Source organism: Aspergillus nidulans, chromosome VIII, assembly GCF_000011425.1.
Source record: "Aspergillus nidulans FGSC A4 chromosome VIII".
Lineage (NCBI taxonomy): Eukaryota > Fungi > Ascomycota > Eurotiomycetes > Eurotiales > Aspergillaceae > Aspergillus > Aspergillus nidulans.
The window spans coordinates 2,677,097-2,697,901 of NC_066264.1; the positions used below are offsets into that span (position 1 = coordinate 2,677,097).

The window sequence follows — 20,805 nt, forward strand, 5'->3', positions numbered from 1 at the left end:
AACGCGATGCTCCATCAGCGACTCAAACACTCGAACTGGACGGATGTCTTCGAAAAAAAAAATGTCTTTTGAAGTAAAAAATGGTCCCTCACTGGGGACGGACACTGCTCCGGGGGAAAAAATAGAAGCAGGCCGTGGTTAGATTAAAGAGAAGAGGTAACAATAAAGACTCTGCGAATGCGACAGGCGAGAGTCGCCGGCCGAAGGTTGCGGCTGTCGGCGCTTCCTTTGTCGCGGTTCCGACTGGCTCTATGGTAGCGGCCACTTGGCGGTGGGCTTGTTGACTTGTAATGTAGCTAACGCCGAGACAACAACTTGCCGTTCACCGTTCGCTCGATCCCTTCCCAATTGTTCGATGTATATCGATTGCTACTCCTCCGGCCACCGGTGACCATGAAATATCGAATGACCCGTTGCGATGTTTCGAATCCTCGAATCACAGGCACCCGCCAAACAAACGGCGACGGACACGATCAACATCTTAACGAATAGGCTGCAGAGCGCCACGTTACTAGAGGACCGGAGAGCAGCTATACAAGGACTAAGGAGCTTTGCGAAGATATATCCTGCGTCTGTCGCGTCGGGTGCTCTCCGACCGCTTATTAGCAGCCTCCGAAATGACCGGGAGGATGTCGACACTATCAAGGTCGTCCTGGAGACCTTGTTGATGCTGTTCTCGCCCGATGAAAGCAGTGTTTGTTTGTCTCAACCGTCAAATCACTGGACTCACTGACTTCTCTTTCTAGCCTGAGGCTTCTGACGAGATAGCTCTTTGGTTATCTGATGAATTCACCCAGGTATGGACGGCCGCGGGTTGCTATACTAAATTCGCTAATGAATCAAAGCGGCAAGACAATATCACGGCACTCTTAGACCTACTAGATACAAGGGACTTCTATTCCCGTCTATATTCGTTACAACTTATGTTCCAGATTTCGAGCGCCCGACCCGAGAGAACGCAGGAATGTATCCTAACAGCGCCATTGGGCATTCCTAGGCTAGTGAGCACATTGGGAGATGCGCGGGAGCCGGTACGAAATGGTACGCATATTCGGTTTATTGAGTGGGGAAAACGGTGAACGTCCAGCTGACCGGCGCTTTACGTCTTGCAGAAGCACTGCTGCTCCTCATCGCCTTGACACCTACGTCGGAAGAATTACAGAAATTAGTCGCTTTCGAAGGTGCCTTTGAAACTATATGCTCGCTGATAGAATCAGAAGGTGGTTTGGTACACGGGTCAGAGGTCATTGGCGACTGCCTCTCACTACTCGCCAACCTGCTAAGGCTCAACATTCCTAATCAGTCGTACTTTCGGGAAACGGGTTGTATACAGAGACTGGCCAAGCTGCTTGCTGATGTTAACCGGGAGCAGGATGCAGATGAGCCTATACCACAGTGGGCGCTTGCCCAACGGGACAAGAACGTCTGGGGTCTACTGGTGATAATCCAGCTTTTCTTGGTGAAAGGTGGTGTCAATACCCCTGCTAACCAGATGGCTTTTTGGAATAGCGGTGTGGTTGAACAGGTCTTGAGCACGGCTTTTGGCCAGAAATTTAGTGTTAATGTCACAGCTAAGGTTAGTGAACAGTTGTTACAGGTCAAGATTTATTTCTAACCTTCTAGGCCTTATCAACCTGTGCCGATTTAATTCGCGGCAACCAACCACTGCAAGAGCGCTTTGGAGACGTTGAAGTCTTCTGGGGTGCCGGGCAAGCAAGTGATGGTGTGAACGGCAACAATGCTGCAAAGCCACTTCCTCGAATCAACGTTATCGAAGCATTGCTTAAACTTTCACTCGAACCTGCCCCAATCCAGCTTCTTGATGCGCGCCTTGCAGCTTGTGATTGTGTTAAGGCTTTTTTCACCAACCATACAGGCATTCGCGTTCATGTACTAGGGAGGGCAATAAACGGGCATGTTAGCGGTCAAGACGAGATACCTAACATACTGACTGTGCTGCTTACGCCCCCAGAACTACGAGGGAACGCTGACCCCTATCAAACCTGGATGGCATCCGTTTTGATGTTTCACTTGCTGTTTGAAAACAGTGAAGCAAAGTCGGTCGCTATGGGAGTGACAGAAGGCGACGCTGAAAATGGCGAAGAGGTCATAACTTGCATCCAAACAATTGCCGGAAACCTCATCACGGGTATACAGCGTGGAGACGACGAGAGGATATCCCTAGGCTATTTGATGCTGCTTTGCGGCTGGCTGTTCGAAGATCCTGACGCCGTGAATGACTTTCTCGGGGAGGGTAGCAGTATCCAAACCCTGTTGCAAGAGACCAAACACAGGGGGGCCGCCAACGTGCTCGTGCCTGGTCTTTGCACCATTTTACTGGGGATCATCTACGAGTTCTCTTCTAAAGACTCGCCTATTCCACGCAAGACTTTGCACAAGCTATTGCTGGAACAGCTAGGGCGAGAGCAGTACATCGACAAAATTACACGACTTAGGGAGTCTCCTTTGGTTCGAGATTTCGAGGTCTTGCCGCAAACTATAGGAGCAAACTATGAGGGAGGACTTCCCGATATCTTCTTTGACAGGGTATTTGTTGAATTTCTTAAAGATAACTTCAGTCGCTTGACGCGGGCGATTGATTGTGAGCCAGAAATCGAAATTTCCGTGATTACAAACGGGATTGAACGTGGTGTTTCGCGTGAACTGGTCGACTCTCTCAAATCTGAGGTTGAAGAAAGAAACCAACTCGTTCAAAAACTTGAGTCGGAGCTTGTCTCTCTAAGGCATAAGCTCGATCTTGAGCTGGCCGAGCATCGAAAGTCCAGAGACTCAAGTAGCTTAGAGGTTGCGAAACTAAAACAGAGTTACGACGCACTTCAGAAACACCATGAGCAGGAATTAAAGTCTTTGGATGAGCAGCACAAACAAGCGAAGAACGAGTTATTAAAGCTACATGGAGAGCAACTCCGAGCCATCGATGCTCAACTGCGAGAGACATCTTATGAAAATGAAAGAAAAAATGCTAAATTCAAAGAAAGGCACGAGAGTGAAGTGGCTAGCCTTCAAAGGAGAATCCAATTATTGGAGTCAGAATTAGCGCATGTCAGAGAACTGTATACTAATGAAACCCGCGAACTGACAGCAAGGATCGACGCTTTGAAGTCTGAGGCGGATCGATCAAGGGAACAGCACGCAGCCGAGGTCGCTAATCTCAACAACGCTGTTCAAGATGTGCAGTCAAAGGCCGACAAAGCCGAACAGTACGAGTCAGAAATCGCTGAGCTTCACTCAAAACTCAAGAATCTGAATTCGGAGGCCGATCAATCTAGTAAAAGGCATGCCGCTGAGATCGCCGGTCTCAACTGTGCTGTTCAAGATGCTGAGAAGAAGGCTGAAAAGGCTGAACAATATAGATCTGAAGTCGTCAAGCTTGAATCGGAACTCGAGACATTGAGATCAGAAGTGGAATCCACAAAAGAGCAGCGTGCCAATGAAGTCTCCGACTTGCATAAAAAAATTCAGGGCCTTCAATCAGAACTGGATAGTGCAAGGAAACAACATGAATCCGAAGTTGTTAAGCTTGAGTCCGCCAACGAGACGGTACGGGCAGAACTCAACACAGTGAAGGAACAATCTACACAAGACCTTGAAGCCGTGAGGGAGGATTACTCTTCGAAGTGCTCCGCGCTTGAGAATAGAGCGCAACAAGCTGAAAGTGAAGTCGAAAGGCTAGAAGCAGAGGCACGGAAGGCTGCACACGCGCTTGAAGAAGCACAAAAGGCGCTCGAGAAGGCGCTCCAGGAGACCAAGGAGAAAGAAGAAGCCCGCCAGTCAGTACAATCCGAGCTTGAGGACCTCCTGATTGTATTCGGCGATCTTGAAGCTAAGAGGAACGAGGACAAGGTGAGTCAGAAATGCATGGATAGCTAGGTTGGTCGGAATACTAATTCTAATTTTTGCTTCAGAAACGGCTGAAGGAGTTGGGTGAGGAAGTATCCGAAGATGAGGATGATGAGGGTGACGACGAGGGTGACGAGGAGCATGGGTGATTGAATGACTTTCTAGATACATATACCGCGTTCTATATGCTGGAGGCAATGTAACATAATTCTCCGACATATGATATAGCAGTACCTTGTACTCTGTATACCAAGAAACCTATAGAGACTAGGCGTGCTCAAGCGATTGGGTGGGTCTTGGCATACGGTAAGTCGGCAGGGCGCGGGGTGACTCACTACTTTTTCTTCAAAAAGCGCTCCTACCCCGCGGCCACCGCTGTGCGCTACGACAACTACCACGCTGCGATTCCACCATGTCCATCGACTTTCCCAAGGAGGAGGAGACTATCCTCAAGCGATGGAAAGAGATTAATGCCTTCCAGAGGCAGGTTGAACTCTCAAAGGGTCGAAAACCGTACACCTTCTACGATGGTCCCCCGTTCGCTACCGGTCTCCCCCATTATGGCCATTTGTTGGCTTCCACCATCAAAGACATTATTCCCCGATACTGGTCAATGAAGGGTCACTATGTCGAGCGACGATTCGGTTGGGATACACACGGTGTGCCCATCGAGTACGAAATCGACAAGAAACTGGGCATGTCTGGGTTGGAAGCCGTCGAGAAACTTGGCATTGAAAAGTACAACGAAGAGTGTAGGGCCATTGTCATGAGGTTTGCGTCTGAATGGCGAGAAACCATTGAGCGGCTTGGCCGCTGGATTGACTTCGACAATGACTACAAGGTTAGTCTTTCCAGGGTAGAGGGGGTTCGTGCGCGAGAACTGACCTGACTTTTGCCGCCCAGACTATGAACACCTCGTTTATGGAATCCGTGTGGTGGGTTTTCAAGCAGCTGTTCGACAAAGGACTTGTTTACAAGGGCTTCCGTGTCATGCCCTACTCGACTGCGCTAAACACCCCGCTTTCCAACTTCGAAGCTCAGCAAAATTACAAGGATGTTCAGGATCCCGCCATTGTGGTCACATTTCCCCTCCTGGATGATCCAGAGACATGTCTTCTCGCGTGGACAACCACGCCCTGGACCCTGCCCTCCAACACGGCCCTCGCGGTACACCCGGATTTCGAATATATCAAAATCTTTGATGAAGCTTCCGGAAAGCACTACATCTTGCTCGAGTCTCTGCTTCGAACTATCTATAAGGACCCCAAGAAAGCCAAATTCAAAATTGTCTCGAAATTCAAGGGATCAGAGATGAAAGATTGGAAGTACCAGCCTCTTTTCAACTACTTTTACGAGACCTTCAAGGACCACGGGTACCGCGTCCTGAACGCCACATATGTCACTGCCGATGACGGTACTGGTATTGTCCACCAGGCTCCTTCGTACGGTGAGGATGATTACAAGGTCGGTGTGGAAGGAGGTGTTATTGACGAGACCCGCCCTCCGCCTAACCCGGTCGACGACATGGGCTGCTTCACATCCGAGGTTCCCGAGTTCCAGGGCCAACATGTCAAGGCTGCCGACAAAGCTATCATCAAGCATCTTAAGGGCACTGGACGTCTGCTTGTCGACAGCCAGATTACTCACAGTTACCCGTTTTGTTGGCGTTCGGACACTCCGCTGATCTACCGGGCGGTTCCTTCATGGTTTGTCAAGATCCAACCCATTATCCCCAAGATGCTCGAGGGTATCGAAGACTCGCACTGGGTTCCCAGCGCCGTCAAGGATAAGAGATTTGCTAGCTGGATTCAGAACGCTCGTGACTGGAACATCTCTCGTAATCGATTCTGGGGTACTCCGCTGCCTCTTTGGGCCAACGAGGACTTCAGCGAAGTTGTCGCTGTTGGCAGCATTCAGGAGCTTAAAGAGCTCAGTGGCTACGAAGGGGAGATCACTGACATTCATCGCGACAAGGTGGATAAGATTACAATCCCGAGCAAGAAGGGGAATGGTGTTCTTCGTCGCGTCAGTGAAGTGTTCGACTGTTGGTTTGAATCAGGTTCGATGCCGTACGCTCAGCAACACTATCCGTTTGAAAACAAGGAGCAATTCGAGAAGAGCTTCCCCGGTGACTTCATTGCCGAGGGTCTGGACCAAACTCGTGGCTGGTTCTACACCTTGACCGTCCTTGGCACCCATCTATTCGGTAAGCTGCCCTTTAAGAACTGTGTAGTGAACGGTATCGTGCTTGCAGAAGATGGAAAGAAGATGTCCAAGCGGTTGAAGAACTATCCCGACCCGTCGCTTATCATGGACCGGTATGGTTCGGATGCCCTCCGGCTCTACCTCATCAACTCTCCTGTTGTTCGAGCGGAGCCTCTGCGCTTCAAGGAGTCTGGTGTCAAGGAGATTGTTGCCAAGGTTCTCCTTCCTCTATGGAACAGTTACAAGTTCTTTGAGGGTCAGGCAGCTCTTCTCAAGAAGACCGCGGGAATTGATTTCATGTGGGACCCTAAAGTCGAAGCTACCAACACCAACGTCATGGACCGTTGGATCTTAGCCAGCTGCCAGAGTCTGCTCAAGTTCGTTAACCAGGAGATGGCGGGATACCGTCTGTACACCGTCGTTCCTCGCCTTCTAGGCCTCATTGAAAACACCACGAACTGGTACATCCGATTCAACCGAAAGCGTCTCAAGGGAGAAAACGGTGTGAATGACACTTTGCATGCTCTGAACACGCTCTTCGAGGTTCTTTACACCTTGGTTAGGGGACTTGCCCCATTTACACCTTTCCTCACCGATAACATCTATGGGCGTCTTCTCCCCCACATTCCTGAAGCCATCCGCGGCGAGGACAGCCGGAGCGTTCACTTCCTTCCCTTCCCCGAAGTCCGTGAGGAGCTGTTCGATGAAGTTGTTGAGAGAAGAGTCGCACGGATGCAAAAGGTCATTGAAATGGCCCGTGTTTCGCGCGAGCGTCGGTCTCTTGGTCTGAAGACCCCGTTGAAGTCCCTCGTTGTGATCCATCAGGATCAGCAATACCTTGACGATGTGAAGTCCCTGGAGGGCTACATCCTTGAGGAGATCAACATCCAGGAGCTCATTCTGTCCACCGACGAAGAGAAGTACAACGTGCAGTACAGCGTGTCCGCTGACTGGCCGACACTTGGTAAGAAGTTGAAGAAGGATGCACAAAAGGTCAAGAAGGCTCTGCCCTCGTTGACCAGCGATGATGTGAAGAAGTTTGTTGCCGAAAAGACGATTCTTGTTGACGGCATTGAGCTCGTTGAAGGAGACCTTGTTGTCAAGAGAGGTCTTAAGCAGGACGCTTCCGCCGAGGATAAAGAGCCCGCTGCTGATGCCGACGTCTTGACTATTCTCGATGTCAAGTTGTACCCCGAACTAGCTCACCAGGGTCTTGGTCGAGAAATCGTCAACCGACTTCAGCGTCTCCGTAAAAAGGCTGGCTTGGTCCCTACTGATGACGTCAAGATGGAATACGTCGTTCTCTCGGACCCAGACAATATCGGCATTGCAGAGGCTTTCAACACTCAGGCTTCGGTCATTGAAAAGGCGGTGCGTCGGCCGCTTGAGAAACGTGATTCAGCTGATGGCAAGTTGCCCAGCGCAGACGAGGAGGGTATGATCATGCAAGAGGAGCAGGAAGTACAGAACGCCACTTTCTTATTGCGGCTGCTGAAGCTGTAGATGGGGTAGACAGAAATAATTTACTTTCTAGACCCAGATATCACTTGGTAGAAATCTTAATGTTCCCAAAATAGCATATATTATGAGTTGATCTATACCCATTCCAATATTCTCAGCAACCAAAGTGACGATGGAGTCTCAGACGATGAAATCGTAGCCGAGGCACAAAGCCATCGGTTGCCATATTATACGTAATCTTTTAACATATCTCCTCTCATTCAAGCTTTCTTGGACGCCGCCTTCTGATAGTCAGCCATATTTCACTAGAAGAGCCGGATATTATACCAAGAAGCAATCTTTAAGCTTCATAAACTCTTTTACACACATGTCCTTGTGCACTCCTTGGTAGTCTGCGACAATGCACTTGCCATACGCAGCTGCCTGCATTGATCGAATTAGATTCTATCACCAAGATGCCGGGAAAGGCGGACATTACCTCCGTGGCACACTTGGAAGTGGCCTTTGCAAACTTTTCAATTGGCCGTGTCCGTGTTGATGGCATCTTTTCCTCTCTTTATGGTTAATCCTGGATATGATAGCATCCAGAGCGGGATATCAACTAGCTATTACATAATCACGATATCTTCAGCACGTGACAACTTGCATGTTTGGGTACGCGACCGGAACATTGGTTGCAGTAAGACGACAACAAGCGAGAAATTGGCCCCGGCATTACCTCCCTTAAGGTTTCTTTTTTTTTTTTAAAAGTCTTATCGATGCTATTAAGCGTCGAAAATTTGAGGACGGCGAGATTTTGCGTTCTATCGTCCTTCAGTGCTCGCAATGGTCTATTTGGTTCCCCGGCTCCATGACCCATCTGCGAAGAACACGCGTTAGGCCGCGGATATTTCGATGCCTCCCGTTCCCGCTCAGCGAAGAGCTCTATCCTATGAAGATCCGGCCCTTTCAGACGAAGGTGCGCAATTGAATTGTGGCTCTATACTGAGTTTCCAAGAATTTCCGAAGCTAATGACAAAGTTTCCTTACACTAGATGTCGGCTTCCTCTTCCAAGTCATCACTCGCGCGGAGCGCCATCCAGATGCCGATCGCCTTCCCTACAGAGTCCTGTTCAAAGAGTACGATGCGGCGATTGAGGAGCATGGGCCGGAGGCGGATCCGGGCTATGCCTGTATGCGCTTTCTGTTCAAGATGGGATACGTCGCAGGAGATACTCTGTTTGAGAAATTTGAGAACTTGCTCCAGCAGATGGGCATTGTGATTGAATTTGGCAATGAGGAGAACGATACGGATGGTTACACGGATAATTTCTCAGTTGTCGATGCTGCGCCGAGAGAAAGGCCTAGTCCTGCTTCACGAGACAACATTCAGACACCGCGACCGCGGCGAGCGTCATTCAACTCAGTATATGATCTTGGAGACGACCCTACCACTCGAAGCTTTATCAACCGTCCTAGCTCGCGGTCATCGTTGTCGCGACTGCAGACTGGCAAACCTGAGTTTGAGGCATCACCACAAAATCATACAGCGGCTAGCAGGAGGACTGAGTCGCCGGACAGGACGCAACTTATTGCACAATTCATGGATGTAGGTCGCCGTCTTATTAGTAAGATGGGTGCATTTCAGTCGGCCAAAGAGCAGACAAAGGAATTCTCCTCCGCCGTTAACGAGGACCGTTCCAGAAGAATGGCCGCGGCTTCTCGGGCCAAAGCGCGCAAGCCAAGGAAACCCAAGCGAAAGCGCTCTATTAGCTCATCGAGCTCAGATGAAGAAAGTGAGAAAGATGAAGATGAGGACAACTCGACGGTCTCTGACGACGTCAACGGTCGTATAGAGAAGCCAGATTTACCGCCTGAATTGCTTTATCGACCTTCGCTGTCGGATCTCTTACGGGATGCTTCGACATTCAATATGTACCGTCAACGGGCGATTAACAGACGTATTCTAACGCAGTGGATGAAGAAAGCTGTGCAGGCACGGCAGGCTCACCGGAATATGGAAATGGTTGCCATGAATAGAGACAGAGTTACCCTTATTAGACAAGCCTTTGGGACCTGGAATTCGATTATCCGGGAGAAACGGCAGGCTGCTCGAACGGAGCAGTTCTTTCAACACCTGGAGGAGCGTGCCGCGCGAGCTCGAGATGTATATTTGATGACAAAAGCCTTCACCCACTGGGCAGCAGTGGCTTCAGATGAACTTGAAAAAACTACTGCGGCTAGACGCCACATCCTCGGCGTCAAATACTTCAATGCATGGCGTGAGATTACTGCTGTCAACGTACTAAAAGCTCAACGATTCGCCTTATGTCAACCTCTCCGGACCTGGAAGAGAAGAGCTGCTCATATCAAAAGGCTAGATGAACAGGCCATCAGTCGGCATAATGAAAAATTGAAACGTGGTCTCTACTGGCAATGGTTTTGGAGCCTATGTGAGAGACGCGCTCCAAGATGGCACGAATTCGTCATCAAAAGACGCTCGCTGCTCTACTGGCTGCGCACTTTTCGTACAATTAGGGAACGTCTTCAGGAAACTGATAATCGGGATAAACATTTTTTGCTCGGGTCTGCGCTTCAAGTCTTGCGCGAAAGATCGAAAGCTGTTGTCTCCGCTGAACAAAAGGCTGTGGCCATGCAACGACATCAGCTTCTTCGAAACGCACTGTATGAATGGAAGCTTCAGGCTCGCCTAGCACCGGCTGCAACCCACGTCGCAGACACAGCGGATACCCGCATCGTGCGGTCAGCGTACAATCAATGGGTAAAACGAATAGACATGCTTAACCAAGCCAGAGAATTGGACCGACGGAGAATTATGCGAAATTCATGGGTCGCATGGAATGACCGCCTTCGTTGTCAGGCTTTAACCGCACGCATCGAGGAGCGCCTAAAGATTGAAACCATGTACAAATGGATCATTGCGGAGCGATACCGTCTTTTGCAGCGAATCTACGAGCAGAGGATCTCACGAGGGGTATTCTCCACGTTTGTTACAAATATTCGCAAAAAATATACGCAGCTGCTACAACACGCTGATATCTACGAAGACCGGCGGAACGACGACCTACTCAGGGCGAAGCTTGCCACTTGGCGGAACCAATTGGCTCTAACACGCCAGCGCGATGATATCGCTTATGTATTTTATGCACCACGCCTTGTGCAGGAATCACTCGTAGCCTGGCGTTCGAAGCTAGAGCATGTGGCGAAATTAGAGGAGTGGGCGCAGGATGCCAGATTCTACTTTGTCTCAACTCGCACTCTCAAGTGCTGGCATGTTGCAAAGGTAAACTCGACCAAGCGTCACCGCCAAGAAGCTTATGCAATAATTCGGCGAAAAGTCAAGGTCAATCTTGCGTCGAAGGTATTCACAAGTTGGCAGTCAAAGACGCGGGAAATTCTTGATATTGAGCAGCAAGCCCTGCAATTAGAGAGGGGGAAGAATCTGGATATCGTGTTTGAATTGGTGGATCGTTGGCATGAGAAGACCACAAAGCGACTCCAAGATTGTGAAGATGCAGATGTCTTCTACTTCAAACAGATCGCCTACGACAAACTAATACGTTGGGCTGAAGGAGTCGTCGCGTCTCGCCAGTTAGAGGAACAGGCAGTCAGTGCGCATAGACAGCACGTGTTAGGCCAAGCCAACACTCAGCTTCGCAAACTCAGCCTTCGCGTCTTTCAGATACACAGCAGCGCTGAGACAGCGGATGCCATGAGAGAGCGCAATCTCAGGAAGCACTCGAGAGGCATGTTCCGCCGTTGGCTAGAAAAGACAAGGATCAGCCTTGAGGCGCGCGATGCTCCAGGACCTCTAGTGAGTCCCATGAGGAACCCAAGCCGTGCTAGTGCCCGGGGGATGGAACGGTCTATCTTCGATCCCTGGCAAGTCGAGACACCTTTTAAACTGAACGACTTTGCCTCTGCTGAGAATCAGCATCCGTCCACAACTCCGTTAGCAACGCCGAACCCCCAGACTTCGCCCTCCAAGCGAGCAGCGAGGGCACGAATATTGGCACGGGTGTCTACTACCCCAGCAACACCACTCCATACGCCTTTCGCTAGCCGGCTTCTGCGTGAAGGCGTAACTGTTCGTACTACGTCCAGTCGGCGGGATCGCACTGGACGCGGGAGCGCTTTAGGCACCGTTCGGTTTGTTGACGAGGATCCCGAATCGCCTACGAGTGGGAAAGGATCGGCTAATCGACGGCCTTAGGAGTCTCGTGCCCTTCTTATGGTTGGCGCTTGGGATGTCTTGTGTGCTATAGTATACTCTGATAATATTTCGCTCATGCTGGGATGAAGCGGTTGAGATACCTTTTTGCACGTTCAAGCGATATGTACTATGTAGAAAACTGTACTCATGTTGGGTAATATCAAAAAAACGAATCATGCTGGATTGCTTCATACTCTACGCCAAATATGTATCTTCCTCTAGTGCACACATATACAAAAGCTTGGCTCTGACCAATATGACTTACCATAAGCTCCTCAATATAGTGCTTTATCCAGCATGACTAAAGAACCTCACCTCTTCTGTCACATGGCAGTTCTGGTATGATGAGCGTGGACCGTAGGTCACACGCGGAGCGGAAAGCGGAGGAGCAGCGGACGGCGTCATCAATCCCAGTTCCGCGACCAAGTTGACCTCACCCACTAACTCTGTCAATATCAGTTCTTTCCAGTTCATTCTCCCGCCCCGTGCTTGTGGAATCCTTGCTACGTTTCTCAGCACTCTATGATTCCTCCTGGCAATGGTGTAATCTCCGTCTTGAGCGCAACGAGCGTCTGATCTCCCCACCGACCACCCCTATGCGAGCAGTATTGCCGGGGAGACCCCCAGCGAAGCTCCAGTCTTTCGGCACTGCGTCCTGGAATGGCCTTCGTGTGGTTGTATGTCCTTCACCTCCATAATTTGCCCGCTCACTGGCCATCATTGAGCTAATTGTGTGTTTCCGCTTAGGTGTACATCTCGGGTCAAGCACTGGTCATTCTCGGCGGTCCGCACAACCTCCTACAAACAATTTATGTCGACGATACGCAAGCGCTACAGGCTGTTGCTATAGATGGAGCTTCGGGAAGAATAGCTGTTTGTGGGGGCCCGTCTGCTTTCGTCTACGAGCCTTACGGTACCTACGGCGAAACGCTGAAGGTGTGTGGTTGCGCCCAAGCTTGCTGGAGCTGGGAGTATGGCAAAGCTCGGAGATATTGCCAAAATGCTGACATTTTGGTCCCAATAGTGGTCCTTGGCCTTTACCCTTCGTTACGAAGACGATGAAGAGCCGATTTGTACGATATCGTGGGGTTCTTCCGACGAGCTCCTTCTGGGGAATTCACATCTCACGCTCTGGTTCCTGCATGACACACCTCGGGCGGCATGGCGGGAGAAGCTCGCTAACCCGGTTAAGTTCGCACAGATTTCGCCTGACTCTACTCTCATTGTTACCACAGGAGTTTATGATCGGTTTGTGAAGGTATGGAAGAGGTTAGCATTCGGTGCTGACGACGTGCGCTTCGATGTATCATACCTCGCGCATCCTGCTATAGTTACGGGGTTTCACTGGCGCCGGCCGCTTCATGGAGAGCAGTCAATGGCGAATGTCTTCTACACATTATGCGCCGATAATAAAATCCGAGTTTGGGCGGCGATTGATAACCATGCCCCATCTCCACTACAGCTATGGACGCAGATTGACATGAACCGTTCCGTACAGCCGAGACACGCAACGAATGGAGTGGGCGTATCACGCCGCTACGGGTTTATCATCGATAGTCGGGATTTCTGCAGCGCTACCGAGCGGGCGGTGGAACGAGGTGCAGGAAACAAAGGAAACCATGCTTTGGAACATATTATCGAAGTTGCGACGAGGAGCCCGGAGATATATGTGGTAATGGATGGTGAAGGGCATATGGCTGCCTGGGCGTTGGAAGACGTCGGCTCCAAGGCCCAATCCAAAATGAACGTGTTCAACATCCTCCATGTCGAGGGTTTGGATTTCTCGTTCTTGCGCGGACTCTCTGCCGAGGAAGATTATGCGCAAATATGTGCCTTTCAAAGTGCAGATCCTGGAGACGCGCTCTCAATCCTGGTCCACCACTTTGACGGACGGATCGAATGGTATGATTCGCAAGTAGATGTCCTGTTTGATCCGGCTCCTGTCAGGAATCGCATCGCCCGTAAGGCGTCCTGGACAGGACATATCGGCCCCGTTAAGAAGATAATCCGAAACGCTTTTGGCGACACTCTCACTTCTCGCACAGACGATAACAAAGCCTTGATATGGAGACAGAAGCGGAGAGACAGCGGCTCTGGGCTTCTCCGTAAGAGCACGTTGTTCTCAGACGAGCATATCCACCGCAGCTGCGTGATCGAGAATGGTGATTTCATCGTTAATTTGCATCATAACGGAATATCTGTCTGGGATGTTCGTTCGTTCCATGCAGAAAGAATTGCATCGTTAACATTCGAGCTTTCAGGTAAACCGCTCTGCGTTCTGGAAATGCTTACACCCGAGAAGAATGCCGGGGTTGTTTACATCGCAGCAATTGCGGCGGATATGAGTGGAATCGCTTGGGAAGTCAATCTTCCACTTGCGAAAGGACACACAAAGTCTCAATGCCACTTGAAGAAATTCTGTACCTTTGACCTAGGGTTGAAAGAAGATGTCTCATACTTCCTACCTGTGGACCCTGCCGGTCCTCGGACTCAGTTGTCTGGATTTTTTGACCTATTTTCGCCCGACATAGCGCTGTCTTATACGGCTACTGGTATTGTTCATACATGGACGGCCAGAGTGGACAAGGATAATAGCCGGATAGAATGGCTACTGACGTCCACCGTTGAGACGGGCATCGCAAATCCTTCTCTTGCCAGTGGAAGCTCCATCAAGAAGGCAGCGCTTGTTGACGAAGATCGAACGCATCTCACTATTTGGGATACAAAGGGCGCACAACTCGAGTTTGAGGAACATTTTGCCCAAAAGGACATCATTCGTGATTTGGACTGGACGTCTACACCGGACATGCAGTCCGTTCTTGCGGTGGGATTTCCACACAAGGTTATCCTCCTGACGCAACTACGTTATGATTACCTCGACTCAGGGCCATCCTGGACCCAGATTCGCGAAATCTGGATTCGCGATCTCACCCCTCATCCAATTGGCGACTCCTGTTGGCTGAGCAGCGGCTACCTCGCTATCGGGGCGGGCAACCAGCTTTTTGTGTACGACAATGAGATTGAAGCCACAGACCGGGTGGTCTCACAGCTTCGCATTCCCACTCGTGGTTCATCGACTGTAGATCTCTTTGAAGTCGTGAGCCGACTGAACGGCGCGCTTCCTGTATTCCATCCGCAATTTCTCGCCCAGTGTATACTAAGCGGTAAGACGAACTTAGTGCATTCGATATTGATGAATCTCCATCGGAAGTTGAAGTTCTACACAGAGGGGGATGACATTGATGGTTTTCTAGAGATGGCGCTGGAAGATTTTTATGTGGATCATGATGTGAGCAAAATCTACCTACATTTATGACTTGGCTAACGAGCAAAAGGTGCCACAACAAGCAGTGTCTAAAGAGTTGCACTCGTCCTATGCGGATCTTTCCCTTGAAGAAGAGCCTACAGTCATGGACGAAGCCACGGCAGCCATTCTTAATGAGAATCTGGCGCGGGTTGCTCTACCACAACTAACTAGCCAGGAACAAGTCCGGCTGGTCGACACAATTGAATGTGTTGCCACTGTTGAAAAACACCGGCGCTCGATGGATGACAATGCTGCTCGCTATCTTCTGTTTTTCCGACAGCATATGCTGCGCAGGACACAAGGTATCGCGAATAATGACACAGTATCTTGGCGAGAGATTGTTTGGGCTTTCCATAGCGGCAGTCAAGACATACTTATTGACCTCGTATCGAGGCAGTTTGGTGGAAAGTTGTCATGGAAAGCAGCTCGGGAAAGTGGGATATTCATGTGGTTGTCGAATTCTGCAACAATTGTAAGTCAACGCCTCTCCCATGAGAAACATGGGCTAAATATTCGCAGCGCGAGCAATTGGAGGTAGTTGCTCGAAATGAGTACACCAAGACTGAAGAAAGGAATCCCATTGACTGCTCTTTGTACTACCTTGCCCTCAGAAAGAAGAATATCCTTCAGGGTCTTTGGAGGATGGCGCACTGGAACCGAGAACAGTCCGCAACACAGAAATTGCTAGCAAACGATTTCCGGGAATCTCGTTGGCAGACAGCCGCGCTCAAGAACGCATATGCGCTGCTTGGGAGGCGGAGATTTGGTAACCAAGCTCCTTGCCTTCTCTGACAGACTCCGCTAATAGATGAGAATATAGAGTACGCCGCGGCGTTCTTCCTTCTTGCAGACCATTTGCGAGACGCTGTCCAGGTCTGTCTCAACCAAGTTGGTGATCTTCAACTCGCAATTGCCATTGCTCGCGCGTATGAAGGGGACAATGGCCCGGTGCTGAAAGAGATCTTGGAAACAAGAGTTTTGCCCGAAGCTGCCATGGATGGAAATCGCTGGATGGCTTCGTGGGCGTTCTGGATGCTTGGCCGCCGTGATATGGCTGTGCGGTCGCTTATTGTGAGTGACCTATATTTTCAGCAAGACTTTTGGTACCTCCAGCTAACATTACTCAGTCCCCCGTCGAGTCACTTATCCCGTCGGACCCAGCCTCCCCCGAGACCCCCGGATCAATTTCCCTGCAAGCCAAATCCTACCTATCCAATGACCCAGCACTGGTGGTTTTATACAAACAACTCCGCGAAATGACATTACAAACACTGAAAGGGGCCTCTAAGGTCTCCGCCCAAGCAGAATGGGAATTTGTTCTCCGCAACGCACGTCTGTATGATCGAATGGGCTGTGACCTGCTTGCTCTCGACCTCGTCCGCCACTGGGAGTTCTTGAAAGAACCACCGTCCACTCAACTTTCCAAAGACGGTATGATCAACCTGGTCGACGGCGCCATTGATTATAGGAAGATGCTCCGGCGGAGAAGCAGTCTTGTTGTTGCAGATATGCCGGCAAAGCCCAGGGAGCCGACGTCCCCGGTTGCCCCGAAGCAGCAACCACCGCCTACAATGTTTCATGAGCCGGATGCTAATTCGCTGCTTGATAGCTTTGGGTTTTAGTTTACTTTCTTGTTGACTGTATGTTAATGCTTACTTTACCGGGCAAGGAGTATATTGTTATTTATAGATGGAATCGTCTGTACGAAACTTTTTGCCTTCACTGGTTCTAGATTGGGGACTTCTCAATACTTTTTACTTGAACGACAGCTTAATCGCTAGCTTACATTGCAAATCATTCATTCATTGTAAACACTTCAATACATGAATCCAGCATAACACCAATCAGCCGACTTTAACGACCCAAAAGCGACAACCTCCTCCGCTGCCACCTTCCAACCACGGCACCAATACCACTTGTGGTAGTAGTACTAGTCGTAGTAGTGCTATTCATATGTGATCCCCAAGCACCCGCAACGGTCCCATTTTCACCAGCCTGCGGCAGCTCTCCTCGAATATCGCCAGTTGCAGGAAAAGGCCGACTCCCATCTGTGCAGTCAACCCTAATAAACACCTCCCCAAGCTCCATGAACTCCGAACTGCGCTTTACACACCGACTGCTTCCACCAATGCCCGCACCGACACCGAACTCGCGCTGGATCAGCGGTTTATCGAAGCCGCTGCACCCGGGCTTTTCGAAAAGCCGCACTGTGCAGACCTCCAGATTGGGCGCGTGACTGTTGTTGCCGGCCCGGGCTCCCAGACTAGGCCTCGAGCTTGGGCTTGCGCTTGGAAGGGGGATCGCGGAGTTGTAGTGAAGAGGCGAATGTGCTTGTTCCGTGTGGACGAGTTCGAATGAGACGTGGTCGACCTCGTCATAGAGACCTAGGGGGAGCGGCACTGGGACACCTTGGCAAATGCCTGAGCGGATGTTGAGTCCTACTGTGAATTCTTCGGCGAGATCGAGGTCGCCTGGGATGATAGAGGGATCGGGGCACGAGGGAGTGAATTTGGTGAGGATGCGGGTTGTTCGGAGGGCTTGTACGGGAGTTGTGAGTGTGAGGAGGGGGAGGAGGGGGATAGCCTGACTCGCTTGGTTAGAAGGAAATTGGGAATAGAGGGTGGGTAGAAGAGCATACAGTTGTCCAGTGCATGGCTGTTTTGGTCGGTGTGTTCTGAAACTATAGTATAATGAAGTTGTGGAGTAGGAGCGAAGAATGGAGACTATTGAGTATGGATTTTAGAGCCTGAATGAATAGCGATAGTGCTTAATGCGAATTCAAGATGAGTGTAGAGGATTGATTAGTGCTTTTTTCTCTTCAGCACCAGGCTGATACTTCCCGTTCTTATACATCCTGTGTTCGTGCAATATAACTCACTTCGCCACCGTTCGTCTTGCGCAGACGTGTACGCATGGCTGGGAGGAACGTAGAGTCTCGGCGTCGCGGCTCGAAAGCTGTGACTCTCCGCGATGAAACGCGAAGACTTTTCCAGCTCTGAGTCTCGAGCATGTGGCAGGTAAACCGTAGGTATGCAGATTGCCTCTGCGAGGAATGGAGTTCTGCAATAGTGAACATTCCATCACTGAGCAGACGTCTTTGCTGTATGTCAAACGATAGTCCATTAGGCGAATAGAATTTTGGGCCTTCCTGGTATGTTGGAATGTGCAGTGTACATTATCGCAACGCAAGCTGAAAGAGTGAATGTGTACAGTGCGTCAGGGACAAAAGTTGACTTGGATTCTGGTATTTAACTATATCTAAGAAATGGTAGTTATAGGAGGGCTCAAGCCCAGTAAATCCAAAGCGTCCCTAGCCCTTACAAGTTCACACCGTCAAGGATACCCTCAATACCCTTTGGCTTAGCCTCAGGAGTCTGCATTTCACGGTGATCCGCATCCTCAGCTCCATACTCAGCTCCATCCTTATCATAAGCCTCATGGGTGTCATTATGGTCATTATCATCGACATCCTCATGGTTGTCCTTATCATGCTCAGGCCCATGGCCATGCTCCTCGTGGTCATCGTCCTTACCATCCTCACAGTACAGCTTCAGAGAGACGTTCTTGTCGAAGTAACCGTCACTGATGCACGGTGTCTTCGCCTCATTATTCTCGGGGAAGAGAGGGATAACAGAAATCGGGAGGCCCACGCACTCATCGTTCGTGTAGATACCAACAGCGTGGCACACGTACGTCGTGTCCTTGGTAACCGGCGTGACGGAGAAGGAATACGCGTCGATGTCAAAGGAGTGCTTGGCACGCACCTGGGTGCAGGTGTCCTTGGTCACGACGGTGGACTCAGGGTCGTCAACGCTGTTGTTAGGGGCTTCGCCATTGTGGCAGGCTTCGTGGTAGGCGATGTCAACAGTTGCGACGCCGTAACCGTAGACGGCCGGGGCAAGCGTCAAGGCCGAGGCAAGGAGAATCTGTCGTGCGTCGGTTAGATAGGATTCTTTTAGAATAAATCCAGGATGAGACTCACGTTGGGGAGATGCATCTTGGCTGTCTGGCTGGCTTGATCTGACCTTGAGTCAACCTTGGGCTGGGATTGAGGATGAAGCAAATGAGTGTGAGTGAGTTGGGGTTCCTGCACATCGAAAGGCCACAGACATGGTGATCTATTTATGTTTTCGTTGGAGACACTGTCGACGCGTCGAAGGATACAACAGCCCTTGAGTTCCCATTGCGGATTCTTGAGCCTGGGTCGATAGGTATAGGAATGTACTTTGCGCTTCATGGAGGGGATACGGTTGACCCTACCCATGGGTCAACCTTTAGAGGGCGGAAACTAGGGAATGCGCAGTATAAAAGCTCGAAGGAATTTTCAAGAATGTCGCAGGCTCTTAACTGAAGATTCGCGTTCTGCTTAACCAGGGGCGTGCTCGTTAATGCAAGGGCCTATCCCAAAAAGTCCCCGGTAACGAAGAGCCAGCTCATTCGAACAAGGTGCCTAGATCTTCACTATTCCATAGCGAGGAGTCGCTTCGTGAGCATAAAACTGTACTTATTATCCTCATAACTGGGTCGTAGAGCGAATGGATGTACTCGAGTGAAGAGTAATTCAAAAATAAAATAGATTCGGAGTTCCGACTCTTATATTATGTCTAGTTGAGTGACGAGTCTGAGTAGTCTTATGACACAACATTCACAGGTTGCCCTGCAGCCCAAGCCTCGACTGCCAATTTTAGCTTTGAGCCATAATTGACTGACGTCCTTTGGGACAGCCAGGCTAAGTGCGGAGTGGCAATGATGTTGAGGTCTTTAGCGTCCTCTGATAACAAGGGCGAAGTATCAGGGCCTGCAGGCTCGCCGTTAAATACATCTGTTGCTGCGCCAGAGATTTTGCGCTCGCGCAGTGCGTGAACTAGGGCTTCTTCATCAACGGTACCACCTCGAGATACGTTGACTACGATGGCATGGGAAGACATGTTCTCGAACTCTGGGGTTGAGATGAAGTTCCGAGTAGAATTCATAAGCGGGACCGCAATGAAAAGCACTGTACTCTGCTTGATGACTGTCTCGAACGGGACCCTGGTGGGATCTGAGGTTGCAGACGCCTTGCGGCCAGAAACCAGCACCTTCATTCCTAGATTACGCGCAAGTGTGGCGATTCTCTTCCCTGATGCTCTTGTTAAATTCTTGCTCAAGACACAAATTATTGTGGCCTTACCGACGCCGCCGTTTCCAATGATTCCGGCGACTTCATCCTGGCAAGTCAGAGGCGGAATCCCGTCTTTATCCAGATAGTCAAACATCAGAAGTCCCCTTTCCTTCCACTTCCCTGCCCTTGTTGACATATGCATATCTAGGAGTCTTCGCCGCGCAGCAAAGTACATCCCTATCGCATGCTCGGATACAGCTTCAATATTGGAGTTTGGGCAATTGCAGACAACGATTCCCCTTTTACTGCAGGCCTCAAGGTCGATGCAGTCGAAACCGGAAGCGACCATGACAATAAGCTTGAGATGCGGTGACACATCGCGAGACAGTGCGGCAGCATCAACTCGGGCGGCGGATAGAATTATTATGGAGGCGTCACGAATGCGATCTGGAACCTCGGCCGACGATGTCCAATCGTAGACGGTTTGCGAGTAGGTGAACGGTGCGGGGAGTTCAAACTTGGGAATCTCGAGTACCGATCCCTGGAGGAAGACGATGTGATGGTGTTCAGCTGATGGGAGGGGCATCCTGGCGACTTTCTATAATTATTGAGCTAAGACTGAAATATTTGAATGGAGCTCGGACGGCGCCTGGTAAA

At 50.2% G+C, this 20,805-nt stretch overlaps 7 protein-coding genes across 7 annotated transcripts, besides 1 other annotated feature; 4 read left to right on the forward strand and 3 right to left on the reverse strand.

Moving 5' to 3' along the window:
• Positions 1-20,805: part of a sequence feature (contig 1.10 1..175166(-1)) that runs on past both edges of the window.
• On the forward strand, positions 419-4,010 carry ANIA_00706 (protein usoA; the record flags this gene model as incomplete). The annotated part of the gene is made up of 6 exons (XM_653218.1): positions 419-694; positions 747-797; positions 933-1,041; positions 1,212-1,576; positions 1,624-3,864; positions 3,927-4,010. The coding sequence occupies 6 exons, from the start codon at positions 419-421 to the stop codon at positions 4,008-4,010; spliced, it is 3,126 nt and encodes a 1,041-aa protein (XP_658310.1).
• Positions 4,239-7,645, forward strand: ANIA_00705 (isoleucine--tRNA ligase ILS1). The gene is made up of 2 exons (XM_653217.2): positions 4,239-4,702; positions 4,765-7,645. The coding sequence occupies exons 1-2, from the start codon at positions 4,274-4,276 to the stop codon at positions 7,567-7,569; spliced, it is 3,234 nt and encodes a 1,077-aa protein (XP_658309.1). The 5' UTR covers positions 4,239-4,273; the 3' UTR covers positions 7,570-7,645.
• ANIA_00704 (Sfi1 family protein) lies at positions 8,422-11,740 on the forward strand (the record flags this gene model as incomplete). The annotated part of the gene is made up of 2 exons (XM_653216.1): positions 8,422-8,485; positions 8,562-11,740. 2 exons carry the CDS (start codon positions 8,422-8,424, stop codon positions 11,738-11,740), a joined length of 3,243 nt encoding a protein of 1,080 aa, XP_658308.1.
• On the forward strand, positions 12,085-16,723 carry ANIA_00703 (WD repeat protein; the record flags this gene model as incomplete). The annotated part of the gene is made up of 8 exons (XM_653215.2): positions 12,085-12,097; positions 12,200-12,417; positions 12,488-12,676; positions 12,765-15,029; positions 15,076-15,519; positions 15,567-15,813; positions 15,868-16,118; positions 16,175-16,723. 8 exons carry the CDS (start codon positions 12,085-12,087, stop codon positions 16,667-16,669), a joined length of 4,122 nt encoding a protein of 1,373 aa, XP_658307.1. The 3' UTR covers positions 16,670-16,723.
• ANIA_10113 (uncharacterized protein) lies at positions 16,821-17,854 on the reverse strand. Its single transcript, XM_050613333.1, has 2 exons — positions 17,686-17,854; positions 16,821-17,630 (listed from the first exon to the last, which is right to left on the reverse strand). Exons 1-2 carry the CDS (start codon positions 17,698-17,700, stop codon positions 16,902-16,904), a joined length of 744 nt encoding a protein of 247 aa, XP_050469159.1. The 5' UTR covers positions 17,701-17,854; the 3' UTR covers positions 16,821-16,901.
• Positions 18,264-19,044, reverse strand: ccpA (the record flags this gene model as incomplete). Its single annotated transcript, XM_050613334.1, has 3 exons — positions 18,264-18,288; positions 18,369-18,973; positions 19,030-19,044. The coding sequence occupies 3 exons, from the start codon at positions 19,042-19,044 to the stop codon at positions 18,264-18,266; spliced, it is 645 nt and encodes a 214-aa protein (XP_050469160.1).
• On the reverse strand, positions 19,679-20,734 carry ANIA_00701 (D-isomer specific 2-hydroxyacid dehydrogenase family protein; the record flags this gene model as incomplete). The annotated part of the gene is made up of 2 exons (XM_050613335.1): positions 19,679-20,166; positions 20,218-20,734. 2 exons carry the CDS (start codon positions 20,732-20,734, stop codon positions 19,679-19,681), a joined length of 1,005 nt encoding a protein of 334 aa, XP_050469161.1.

Bases quoted from the DNA above. Each gene is read 5' to 3' on its own strand.
- ANIA_00705 (XM_653217.2), top strand. From the start codon at position 4,274: ATGTCCATCGACTTTCCCAAGGAGGAGGAGACTATCCTCAAGCGATGG. The intron at 4,703-4,764 runs GTTAGTCTTTCC...TTTGCCGCCCAG, and splicing joins ACTTCGACAATGACTACAAG to ACTATGAACACCTCGTTTAT.